At 39.5% G+C, this 14050-nt stretch overlaps 1 protein-coding gene across 1 annotated transcript; it reads left to right on the top strand.

Moving 5' to 3' along the window:
- The first annotated feature begins 802 nt into the window (after positions 1–802).
- Plaat1 (phospholipase A and acyltransferase 1) lies at positions 803–10958 on the top strand. Its single transcript, XM_035444665.1, has 3 exons — positions 803–941; positions 4017–4282; positions 10860–10958. The coding sequence occupies exons 1-3, from the start codon at positions 803–805 to the stop codon at positions 10956–10958; spliced, it is 504 nt and encodes a 167-aa protein (XP_035300556.1).
- The last annotated feature ends 3092 nt before the right edge of the window (positions 10959–14050 follow it).

Here is a 14050-nt window from a genome sequence, read left to right as displayed (position 1 = left end):
GCAACTGTCGGAAATATGTGTCTTATTTAGAAAGAGAAAATTCCAGGCCACGTTCATCAATTCAGTGAGCCTCTCTACCCCTGTGTTTGCCCCTGTGGTGGACCACCTTGCACTGTTTCTGGAATCACAAGTAAAACAGTAAGGGTTGGGGTGGGGAAGGTTGTCATGGTTACAGTGACAAGACATCTGAGATATATCAGGTAGAAGCCAGAGTCTTAAACACACTACAGTACAGAGCACATTCTGAACTTGGAAGAAATGCATTGCACCTGAATGTCTGGCTTGATATTCATCTGGTGTGTAACTTGTCCCTGTTTAAAATAAAACGGCAGAGTGAGTTTTGTGGCACAAGGTATATCTTACATGTTTTAATGTTCACAGTGTTCAGTCTCCACCCACACCTCTGCTTCTTAGTTGTACTGTGCAGCACATAGCCTGAAAAATTCTAATATTAGACTCTTGACCTGGGACTTCTTTACATTATAGAAGCAAGAGCAAACTGATACTGCAAATAAGACATATTTCCATACTTAATACTGCTGAAATTTTATATAGAGGGAAGTTCCACTGACCATGAATTCTAGATTTAAAGAATGATCATGGTAAGAGAGCATTGCTGTAGAGATGCAAGAGCTAATTTGTTCCCCTCTTGCTGCTTGCACATACAGAATCATCCAAAGAAAAAACATGTGAGTCTGAGTCATTACTCTGGGAGGTCCCTCTGCTAAAGTGGAAGCCTTCCTTGGACTCTCTTTCTGTGAGTTGTATCAGCTCAAGACCATTTCTATGCCTGTCATTACAGATGGCGTTTAATGACTGCTTCAGTCTGGCCGATCCTCACAACCCTCGCCCAGGGGACTTGATCGAAGTGTTCCGTCCTGGCTATCAGCACTGGGCACTGTACTTGGGTGATGGCTATGTTATCAACCTCACACCTATAGGTAAGATTTGTTTCCAGGGGGCTCCTGGGAGATTTTTAGTTGCTTTGAAATTAGAAAGGATCATGAACAAAATCATAAAGCAGATTAAATAGAGAAACAAAGTCCAACTAATTTAGAAAATGATATTCAAAGACCAATGTATCATTTAAAAAGATCCCACAGACTAAATAACATTGAATTAAAAGAACCTCTATATTAAAAGAATTCCTAATTACAAATAAGGAAGACATTGACCACAAACATAACTAAGTTCTATGTCCTTATGTCTCACACAAGCAGAAGGTTGTTACGATTAATCTTTCCACCAAAAGCCACCCAAGCCCTACTGCCATGTGGGCGGTCTCTGCCAGCTACCTGAGTTCTGCCTGCCCAATTAGGACCCAAATTAATGCACAGAGACTGGTATTAGGAACAAATGCTGCTTGGCCAATGATTAGGATTCTCATCTGATAGCTCAGTCTTAATTATCATAAATCTGTATATTTTATAAGACTTATCTGACGCCTTACATTGGCATCCTCCCTTGTCAGTGGATCATATCGAGCTGCAGGAGGAAGAACGTAGGGGAAAAGGGACCACTTCCTGCTTGTTCTTCCTTAAATATGAGTCTCCCTGCTATGTCACTTCCTGCCTGGATCATCACTTCTTTACTACATTTCCCAGAATCCTCTTTGACTCCTAGTCCCATCTAACTTGCTGCCTCATTGGCCAAACAGTACTTTATTCAACAATCATTAAGATGAACATACACAGAAGTACATTCCCCATCAGGAGATTTTAATTAATTTGGCAGCTATCAATAGGTTGTGCAGTATGTGTCTAATGCTAGTCTAGGCACCAGGGCTATATAGATAGTTCCATGGTGGCACTCACATTTTCACAGACAGAGGGAGAGAACGAGCAAATTATAGCTGTGTTAGGAAGGATGTGGAAAAATAAGTCAAGAAGGTGTTTTGTGAACTGCTGAATATAGGAAGATAGGAGGGGGTCATGGAATACTGTAATTAGGAAACTTCTGGAAGAAGCAGCAAAAGAAGTGAAACTTCAAAGAGATAGGAAAACTAGTTCCCAGGGTACCTGGGAAATTGATGCCTTGGAGCAGAGACAGTGAATACTGAGATCCCAGGCCACAACTGGGAATACTTGAAAACAGTTAATAAAAGAAGAGAACAGAAATTTAAACTTTGTATTCACCTGTAACTTATAGACAAAGACACTGATAGATTTCTCATGTCTGTCTCATTCGCAAAGGATAAAATGATGGCAACCAGTGGAATTAATGCAAGTATAGGAAATAGAGACTGATTCCATTCACAAAAACATTTTAACAGAATGTGCTAAGAGTCTTAAAAGATTTCTTAAACTCTGCATCTGATTTTGCTTGTAGGAGTCTGGGGAAACATTTAGACATGTGGACAAATTTCCTTTTTAATGGTTTAGAAATAAGACAATAGCTTAATTTTCAACATGGGAGTGGCTGGTTAGGCACATGATTTAGCCACTGGGTATTAGGTATTTGTGTTTGTTAGAATTCTCTAGTTGTATATAGCAGAAATAAAACTAGCACTAGCTTAAGCAAACAGGCAAAAAGACAAGTCCATGGCTTCATGGGAGGAGGACTCAGACAGGTGGAGCAGGTCTCAGCAGTTTTCAGGTCTAGGAATATCATCACATGAGGACCATCAGACTCAGATGCCACTTCCCCTTTCCGGGTGGTGCTGTCATCCTCCTGTCTGTTCACAAACTGAGATTCAGTTTCTTAGAGTTTTATGACTCAACAGGAAAGAGCTAATCTGTTCTCTGTTTATTGGCATTTAGAAATCATGGAGAATGACTCTTAATTGTTCCATTGTGATCCACAAAGCCATTTCTAGAGAATAAGATGTAATACAATGACTGGCTGTGTAAGATGTAATACAATGACTGGCTGTGACAGGCATTTGGGGGAAGAAATAGGCAATGTTGGAATGGGCACGAAAGCCACTATGACAGCTATTTCAAAAGCATATTCTTGGGCATGTTTAACTATTCAGGAAATGATCTTAATACAATATTTAAAAATTTCTAATTTAAGTGCAATATGTTACATAATTCCACACTTAAAAAGAATACCATATACATCAGGGTATGCAGCATCTGTTCCCATATACGTCCAGTGTCTACAGTACTAACTGATGGATGCTGCTCTGTTGAGACCAAGACAGAAAAAGAATGGAGAAACGTTTTGACTTCAGTCACAACTGAAAGAGAAATTCACATAAGTCATTTTCTGTAGAGTCCCTTCCTCACAGTCAAGAATGTGGTGGCCATGCACAGCATGTAGACACATGTAGAGAGAGGGTCCTGGCACTAGGCCACATGCCATGACGAGTCATCTGTCAGTCTCTGGTACTGACATAGCAGGACCAGGTGCAAAGTTGCCTGGGCATCTAGGCAATGATGACTGATAGAGGTATCTCAGATAAAGAGAAGAGACATGCAGGATTGTCCAGGCAGCTAACACCTAGCACGGTGCCTCATCTATGTGTAGTGTCTACTGAAGTTAGCTTCAGGTATAGAATGTTCATTTGCTGGCCAGAGGAAAAGCAGGAGTTTAGCTGGTTCCTCACAGGACTGTGAAAATTTTATAGCCACAAATCTGGGCTTGCATTGAAACCTAGGGAACAGCCAGTGTATAAAGAAGTAGGGAGGGCAGATAGGTTGTTAAATGACATAGAGTCAAAACACACTACTCTAACCCCTAAGATTTGGAAGACTTCAGATGCTGAGAAGAAACAGGCACAATAGAAAAACTGGGCAATAATCTTATCCATACATTGCTAGAACTCTATGCAAAGATCTCTCATGATAATGCCAGTCGTTGATCAGGCAGAGAAGTCCATGCAACTTGTGTTGTCACTAGTATAGTGCCATAATCGATAACACAGTGTGTGTGAATAAGATCAAGGACTTTGGGTTTATTCCATAAGGATCAGGGGTCAGTCAAAGTTCCCCAGCATCTCTAGCATTCCTAGATGACACTGGCATTCTGTGGACTGGATCACTATGCTCCACTAACCAACATTCTCCTTACAGATGGCGTCCCTTCACCATTTACAAGCGCCAAGTCTATGTTCAGCACAAAGGCTTTGGTGAAAATGCAGCTTTTGAAGGACGTTGTGGGAAATGATACATACAGAATAAATAACAAGTATGATACAACTTACCCTCCCCTCCCTGTGGATGAAGTGATACAGCGGTCCGAGTTTGCTATTGGGCAAGAGGTAGCCTATGACTTATTGGTCAACAACTGTGAGCATTTTGTGACCTTGCTCCGATATGGAGAAGGAGTGTCAGATCAGGTGAGTTTGTTGTTTTGTTTTTGGAGGTACAAGAAGCTTCTTGTGTTGAGAAAATCCTGTTATGTTAAGTTCTTAGGTTTCCACCAAAAGGCAAACAATAAGAAAATATAGAAATGAAGGGCAGAGAAGGACACTGCTAAGAATATAATAAGTTAGTCAACAAACAGAGTAAAATTTGGACATCTTGAAATTTGGGCTAGGAAGGACTTGAAGAATCAAGTCCATAGCTTCTTATTAGTCTTATTGACTCCACTTAGACACAGTTTTCTCCATTACTCCCCCCAATAGCAATCTCAATTCACCAACCCCATGTATGAGGGTTAATTAGTAGATTCTTCTCCAGTAGGGAATAGTGGGCAACCAATGACATGCCTTGATGGGTTGGTAGATGTTTCCTGTTTCCTTACAATATCAGTTTTCAATGAAATGTTATTATTTTAAGTAGATATTTGATTCCCTGGGCTTCCAGATAACCTCTAATATATCAATTGACTGCAGAATAACTTGCAATGATGTAGATTTCCAGCACTATTTTGTAGTATTAAAACAGATTCCCAGAAAAGTGAACATTTACCTCCCTTGCCTTTACCAGGCCTGTCTTCAGGTCAGTGTGTTTCCATCTCTAAGGATGTAACCCAAGGATGTAAGAGAATGAACAAATAAAACTGTTAGAAGGGAGACACTTCTCATCCAAAACACATACAAACGTGTGATTCTTTAAACTTAAACAGCCCAAAAAGTTTAAAGACTATTAGCCTCCAGTAAGTTGTTTCTTGAAAAGGAGATTAAGATTCAAAGAAAAATAACAAAACTTGAACATATTGTAATAACCTAAACTTACTCAAGGCTTCCTGTGTCTTAGAATAGCTACTAAACAATGTTCTAGGAAGTGAGGTTCACTTCTTCTCAGAACTAAATTCAGAAGAGTAGGAGACAGAATATGATGAAAGGCCATGTATATTTTCTTTAGAAAAGAACTTATTGACCATGAGATCCTATGAAATACATTAGCAGTGAATGTTCATATAATATAATATATATATTTTGAGCTACAACACAGAGACCACACATAAATTCCCCCTTGTCTTTTTGTTGACAACTTTGTTAGGAAACAGGTTCCATCTGTCTAATTGGCAATTATCTAGCTAAGTGGCACATTCATTACCCTAATAAAGAGCATGCATCATGCTGTGGATATATAGTGTCCCACAGAAGGCTTGCATGGCTTACTCCTCAGCTGGTGACTGTTGGTGAGACATAACCAGATTAAGGGGTCTTCAGTAATGATTACGTTCTTCACTGCATTGGCAATAATATTCATTTAATTTCTGCAAATGGGGCAGGGCAGTGATCAAAGAATACAAATTTCTGTTATATCAAATAAATCAATTCTAAGATCTACTCTGTAACATAGTACCAAAGACTAGCAAGCCTGTGCTTTAATTATAAATTTATTTTATTTTTTATTTTTATTTGTGCCAAGAAGGTAGCTCTTAGGGTTGAATACCTTTACAGCAACCACAAAGCCAAAAAAAAAGAGATAAATCCACCAACCAACTAACTGAAAATCCAATTCAAAGCAACAGAATCAATGATGATGGTTGTAAGAAACCTATGGAGGTAATAGATAACTGTGTGGCATTGATTATGATGACATTCTATGGATGTAAGCTTACCTCCAAATATATCAACTTTTATATATTAAATAAATATTTGTAGCCCTTTGCCTGCCAATAATGCTTCAATAATTTGAGAATGTGATTGAATAAGAACAGATCACAATAATCTTGCTTTGAATTTAGTCTGAAATTGACTATCTTTTTACTTTTCATATCAAGACTTAAAACCCATGGGGGTTTATTTCCTCAACAAATAGTGGGACCTGTCTCTAGCATATGCTGGTGAAAATAGTGCAAGGGTATCCTCGGGAATCTACCTGAGTGCCAGGCCTCTACTGGCATGAGCTAGTGTCCCATCTTCAGTCACAGGCTGGATGACTTTGGGTACATTGTATATGCCTTTTACTCTCTCAAGTTAGTTTTTCTTTTAAAGATTATAGATGTGTTTGAAGTCTCTTGCTTAGCTATACTACAGGTTATTTGTCCCAATGAACATATGTTATGTTTTGGATATAGCATCCCACAAAAGGCTCATGTGGCGTCTTTCACAGCTTGTGTCTGTTTTGTTGGGAAGTAATCAGATCAAGAGGTCTATTATCTGATCGATGGATTCATCTATGGATAATTCCTAATCTAATGGCATTATTGGGAGGTTGTAGAAACTAGATGGGGCCCAGTTGGGAGAAGCAGATGGAAGGTACCTCTGACGTAGGCTTCTTGTCTCCACCATCTCTCATGTTTCTTTTATTTTTGCCTGTCCCAAGGTGAGCTGCTTTCCCCTGGGACAACCCAGCCTTACTGTTTAGTGACCTTGAACTTAAAAATGTTTCTTTTTTTTAAATGCATAGAAATGATTAAAAGGGCAGAAAGATTATGATCCATTTATCTTTTCCACTGTTTTCTGTAGTTTTACAAACCCAACAGGCAATCATTAGAATAGTTTTTAGTATTACAGCATTGTCACGGACTGTAGAGCAATATCACTGCTCCCTACACATATATAGCCTCCACCATCAATGACTCTATCAATATGCTATTGTTCTAGAATACTGGCAAGCCAACTTTGAAAATGCATGTCAACCAAAGACCACCGTTCACACCAGAATTTCCTTTTTGTGTTGAACATTTTATGAATGTAGTCAAACATATAATGACATATGCATCATTATAGTATCGATAATTTTCCTGCACTGAAATCATTCTGTAGACTACCTAATCATCTCCTTTCACCCTAGACCTGGGCAACTTTATTGGATTCTTTTTCATTGCATGCTTGTCCTTATCTTTGTTGAGTGTCATATAGTTGGAATCAGGTCATGTCTTGCCTTTTGGTGGCTGTATTATTTTTGCATTCCTACAAGCACTAAATGACATTTCCCATTATGCTACATCCTTGTCAATGTTTGGTGACATCAGTGCTTGGATTTAAGCTATTATGATAAGTTTGTAAATGGTCTCTATCTCATCACCTTAATTTGTAGTTTCCTAATTATGTGTGATATTGAGTACCTTTTCACATTTATTTTCTCTGTGTGTATCTTTTGTGATATATTGCTTGATATCATTTTGCCTATATCCAAATTTAAGTTGTTTATTTTTCTATTTATTTTTAAGACTAATTTGTATATTTCGGATGAGTCTTTTAACAAATTCCTCTTTTGTAGATGTTCTGTAAAATGTGGCTTTTTTTCAATACTTTTCAAAATTTCCATAAGCAACATTTTTATTGTTATAATTCAAATATGCCACTAAAAATGTCTACCTCTGTAAAAGATGGTCACAGCTTTCAGTAAGCCTAGACAAGTCAGTATTTAAAAATACCATACCTGTTCTTTAGTGCATCAATGAGTCATCGAGTTTCAGAAAACAGACACACTAAATCTACAGCCATGTATGAACCGCTATGCTGCTGTCATACATAGCCTCAGATCCAGCCTGTTCTTGCCAGGTTCAGGATTCTTAGAATGAGTCCTTTAAACATGGTCCTCAAACATAAAATCCTGAAAATTCTACATGTTTAGGGTCAGATTGGTAAATTTAAAATCCTGAGTAGGCCACAAAGTAAAAGTTCCCTGTAGATGTTGGTCCACCAAGATCACTGTGAGATGTTCAAATCCTACAAGTCAGTTCCCACAACACATAATTTCAAGAGATTGTCCCAGTTACATGAGATTTTCCTATGTAGAATGAGATGAAGTAAAAGAGCACTTGGGATTTGAGAAACAGTATGTACCATGCTATGGGACAGGCTTTATCATAATGGTCTCTGCCCTTTGACTAAGTTGTATATCCCTTTTTTAAGCCTCATATTTATGAGGTTTCTCCAATGTCTCAGGTTTCTAGAGGCTGAAAGATTCCTAGTTGGTTCGGCTTGCATCTAGCTGGGGCAACACCAATCCCAGGATCCCACCATATCCCCAGGCTTGGAACCCTCTGTCATTTGACTCCATTTGATGCCTATTGCACTTTCATGTTTCTCAGTTCCTGTCCCGTTTCCCTGTGTCAGGATTTTGTTAGTTATGAGGACCATTTTTTTTTTTTTGCATCACTCTCTATTATCCTTGGGAGTTTTCTGTACACTGTATTTATTTCCCTGCCTCTTTTTCTTGATACACTATGTGGTTACCTTTGATATTTTTGGCAAATAATTTAGGTAATGATTAAAATTATAAAATTAACATGAAACAACTAAGTAATTAAAAGTAAAATAACAGAAGAAAATAGGAATTTTTTCAGGGAAGGCTGGGTTGTTTGCATGACCCTTCTCTCCACCAACCGGAGATTGGACAGAGGCAAAGTTTTACTTTCATTCTCTTTTAATGACCAGGAGCATCCTAGGAGAGGAAAATGTTAGCTTGCAGGTTGCAGTCCACCCCTGAGGGTTGTCAGGGCAGGAAACCAAGCAGGTACTTTGAGGCAGTCCTGCATGCTGTTCTACACAACACTATCTCCAACCAAGGAAATTACATCAAACAAGTACAGCAAGGGGGAACTACTTGGTTTCTGGCTTGTGGGCTGGTTTATACCTACATGGCTTTCTTATGCAGCCCAGGATCACCTGCTCAGGGAATGGGACCACCAACAGTGGACTGGACCCTCCTACATCAATACCCCATAGACATACCCACAGACCAATCAGGTCTGGGAAATCTCTCAACTGATACTCCCTCCTCAGATGATTCTAATCTGTGTCAAGTTGGTAGTTAAAGCTGATTGAGAAAGACTAGGAGTCACAGTTGTAGGCCTAGTCCCTTCTGACTACAGGCTAACAGAACAAAGTGAACATATTCTGTAAACTCATGGAGCCTTCCACATGCCTCTGTCCTGCCAGTTTGCAACAGGGCAACAGCAGTGAGGAAGACAGTGCAATGTTTCAGAAATATGTAAGTGGAGGCTGCATGGTTTTTTTAAAAAAAAGAGCCTAGACAGAGGAAGCTATCAACTGTGACCTTGGCCAGGTTTCCAGATGTTAGACCAGATATTTGAGAAAATTTTTTTCTTTATTTGAAAGCCCTGACTCTTGAGTCCTAGAGACTAAATGTTGTCTTCTGGGTCTGTGATGACTCTAGATTATCTGAATATGACCTTTCAGTCATAAAACTGCTCTCAAATCCATGAGGATGCAAGGCAAATATTAGCTGCGCTCCATGGAAACCATGAATATCCATTAGTTGCCCTCACCATGATGATGATTAATACTCCAGTGGCCAAGAACTCTTTTACAGACAATTGAGTTTGAAAAAGGCTTATTCTGTCTATATGAAAACCCATTCTGTCTATATAAAATCCATGGCACTTGACTAATATTGACTCTTGGTTTCCTGTGATAAAACACTGTCCAAAAGCACAAGTTAAGTATTAATTTTAGGGTTAAGGTTAGGCTTAAGAAAAGGTTTATTTCAGCTTACAGGAGACATTTCATCAATGCAAGAAGCTAGAGCAGGAACTCACACAGGTGTCAAGTCAGAACCGTAGAGGAGTGCTGCTTACCAGCTTGCTCTCCATGGCTCACTCACCTTGCTTTCTTTTACAACCCAGGACCTCCTGCCCATGGGTGACACTGCCCACAGTCAGCTAAGCACTCCCATACCAATTGTTACTCAAGATGGTGCCACACACATGCCAACAGGCCAATCTGATGGGAGGCAGTTCTATATTGATGTCCCCTCTTCCCAGGTGACTCTAGTTTGTGTCAACTTGATGCAAACTGAGCTGCACATGTGCTTACTATAGCCAGCAAATAAGAGCTTATAGCTATTAGCTCAGATCATACTCCTGGACTATTTGAGTAATAGGCATCCTTTGGTTAGACAGAGGTACACACACACACACACACACACACACACACACACACACACACACACACACACTCTTATTCTATCTAGTACAGATCAAACACAACTGTGTAGAGGCTGCTAGAGGGAGAACATGCATTTATGAAGCTTTGACTTACATCTAAGTATCTTGGAGGTATGATCTTGGGCAAAAGAATCATTTACAAGTTTTGTAGAAGAGCATAACGCTCCCTATCTCACCAGAGGATTGGGATGAGCAACCAGGACCCATGTTTATGCAAAATCTACACACTGCCAAGCGCTCTAAGTGTCAGAAATAGAAAACTAAGTGTGTTTGTATCTTTTGCATAACCAGGTGTAGTGGCACACACCTTTAATCCTAGCACTTGGGAGGCAGAGACAGGTGAATCTTTGTGAGTTTGAAGCCAGCCTGATTTACAGAGTGAGTTCCAGGACAGACAGGGCTGTTACATAGAGAAACCCTGCATATATATATTATATATATATAATTTTATTCATATCATATTTTACCTTGGCACTGGACTTTAAATACATTCATTACACATTAAAATAGATCTTTGGTTTAGGAAACAAGCCAAAGCTTCAAGAGAACACTAACATCTTTAGATTAAGATCCTCTTTTTGTTTTCTGTTTCCTTTTAGGCCAACCGAGCAATAAGCACCATTGGGGTGGTGGCGGCTGCTATTGATATCTTCACATTCCTCGGATTGTTTCCAAAGAGACAAAGAACAAAGTATTAGCAGCTTATTGAAGAGATTGGAATTAAAAGAATCTGTGAGGAGAAAGAGATTCTGGGGTGAATACTTATTTTGAATGCATCATTATTTCTCCCGGTTCCCATGATGGATGGCTGACTCTGTAATAAATTGCTTGCTGATTTTAATCTTATCGTTGAGACAAAAATTTTTCCCCACTAGTATAGACTTGATGTGGCAGTTTGAGCAAAAAACAGTTGTCTTTTGATGGATCCAGCTAAGGATCTTAACAAAACCAATATCACATTTTATCTCCTATTGTAAATACTGTTTTCCTTTCCCCTAAGAACAGCTATTCTGTCAGAGGTGTGGAGAACCGTTTACATATGCTTCTGAAAGTCAGTTATTAGGGCCAACATCTAAATTCATATTCCTTTTCTTGTCAGAAAAAAAGAAATGTGGGTATTTCCAGTATTTGGCTGAGTAACTCAAGGATCTCTGAATGGCAAAATATTTGTTAGTAACCCCATATTGCTGCATCTGTATAGGTGTGAGCATGCAAGAAGAGTGTTGGAAGGGCTTTTGTGTATGCAAGTTTGGGGTGCTTATAAATGGTATGCATGTGTGGGGACAGTCTTGAGTGACACTTGTTGCTCTCTGCCTTTTTTTCTGAGACAGAATATATTGTCCTTCACAGCTCATGGCAGATTAGCTAGCCCATTAGCTTCCAGAAAGTCTCTTGTCTCTACCCCCATCTCAATGTAGGAGGTCTGGGATTATAGAAGTGTACTTCCAAGCCAAGCTTCTATGGACTCTGGGGATCTGAACTCAAGGCCTCATGCTCATGTGTAAAATGCATTACCCACTGAGCCATCTCCTGGCTTTCTGCTGAACTTTCAGACCCAGTGAGTTTCCTAGGATCTGCTTGCTTGACAGGAATCAGTGATGAGCAATAGGCTGTATTTTTATTGAGTTATTTATTGGTCCCTCTAGATTGTATAGGAGCTCAATGGTTTGACCTTTGAGCCTTGGCAAGTGATCATTAATATTGATGTAGAGTGCTATATTTAGAACACAAAATCCCATAGTCCTTTAAAGGCTTTTACTGTAAGCCAAGGAATTCCATTATTTTATTCTTTTGTTTTATTGATTATGTGTTGAATTAAACTACTTTTTAAATACCATGTCCATGGAAGTCTCAGCAGCAGCAGGCCAGGAAAGGTAGAGTGTAAGTCTTTCTACATGAAGATGATGTAAGCTCATCAGAGCATTATCCCACCAACCACACAGCCATCCTGGCATCCTTTTTGTACCATTATCACAAGCATGTTGGTCAATAAGGAAAACATATCAGTAAACATGGGAATAGGATGTGATTAGAATATGGCAAAATAACTATACAAGACTCAATGGAAACCTCACACCTATTAAACTGGTTTTACCCTGGGGCTAGAAACACTCAAGGTAATGGGGGTGGGGCAAGAAGCTAATGGGGGTGGGCGTTAACAGAAGAAGTGAGTGCTGCCATTCCAACCCCAGAGACTCTGTCTTTTCATTATGTTCTTTAACAGGCCCTTCATGTTCTAACCCCCAAACTCATTCTTCCCTGCTTGATCTTCTGGGAAGATCTGAGGTCACTTTTATCCTGGATTTAGGAGCAAAGAATGTGCCATTTGCGAGGATTGTCCTGTTAAGGTGAGGCCAGCTGAAGCAGCTGGGTTACTTTCTCCTGGTATGCCAACTCCTCAATAATAGATATTTAGAGAGGGCATTCCACTCATAGCAGGGCATTTGTCTTTGGCAGAATTACTCTACTATCCAGGAAGAGGGAGTAGGAGAATTCAGGACCAAAAGCCTCCTGGGGCTTCAAGTCAAACCTTCCTAGAGAACTCTAACATCTCCCCTCCAGAAGATAAGCAACACATTAAACGAAAATGTCAGAAATGCACTTTTCAACTCAGGTTCATTTCCTTATCAGTTGTGTGAGGAGGCTTCAGCAGCCTCAGTTTGCCATGAAAATGGCCAGTCTTAGGATGAGCAGCTCAACAGAGTTGGCATTGTTTTCCTGTAGGTACTTATTACCCACGTGATTAATGTGACTTGTACTTGGATCAGCTATTTTCCCAAGACTATGAAATGTTGCCCACATATTTTTAACAGTCAATAATGGAAGTCCAACTCTATCATGTTCCAAAAAAAAAATGAAATGTAAAGATCCTCTACATCAGGTGATAGGTTGTTGGTAAGACTGGGGAAGACAAGCCTGTATTGAATACATACATACATCTAACAAATAAAATCTGCTATCTAAATGCCACACTGTAGCAACTGAATCTGTTGATTCTAAGAGACAACTTACTGAGTGGGACTGTCAACTAAAGGAAACTCTCACCTCTATAGTTTCAAGGTTGTTTTACATTTTTTAATGATAAGCTAACATGCTTAAAAAACAGATTTATTTAGGTTTTATGTGCATATGTGCATGCATGCCTGCAAAGGCCAGAAGAGGTGTCAGTCAGATCCCCCAGAGCAGGAGCTACAAGAGGCTGATAGCTGCTCAATGTGGGTGCTGGCATCCAAACTGCTCCTCAGCATCTCTCCAGCCCTAACATCTTTTTTAAAAGAACTTTTAATGTTGTTGTTTTTCCTAGCCAGTGTATTACTTACTTCTCTCATTGCTGTTATTAAATGCCTAGCAGAGGCAACTTAAGAAAAGAGGGGTTTTCTTGGCTTACAGTTTTAGAGGAATTGTAGTCTGTCACATAGGGAAGGTATGTCAGCAAAAGTGTAGAGCATCTGATCACACTGTGTCCACAGTCATGACAAGAGAGAAAGGAACACTGGTGCTCAGCATCCTCATTTTTATTCCATCAGAGACCAGGGATGGTGCCACCAACATCTTGGGCAACTCTTCCCACGTCAGTAAAAATCTTGTAGATACAGCTTCACAGACTTACCAGAGATGTCTTTCCTACATGATTCTAAGTCCAATCAACTTGACAATGAAAATTATCATAGCCAGTAAATTTTAAACAGCTTTAAAATTATCCCTCCCCAAATAGCTGTGACACACACACACACACACACACACACACACACACACACACACACACACATACACACACACGCACACACAC

This window comes from Cricetulus griseus, chromosome 4, assembly GCF_003668045.3.
Source record: "Cricetulus griseus strain 17A/GY chromosome 4, alternate assembly CriGri-PICRH-1.0, whole genome shotgun sequence".
Taxonomy (NCBI): Eukaryota; Metazoa; Chordata; class Mammalia; order Rodentia; family Cricetidae; genus Cricetulus; species Cricetulus griseus.
This window is presented reverse-complemented; position numbering and strand designations above follow the sequence as displayed.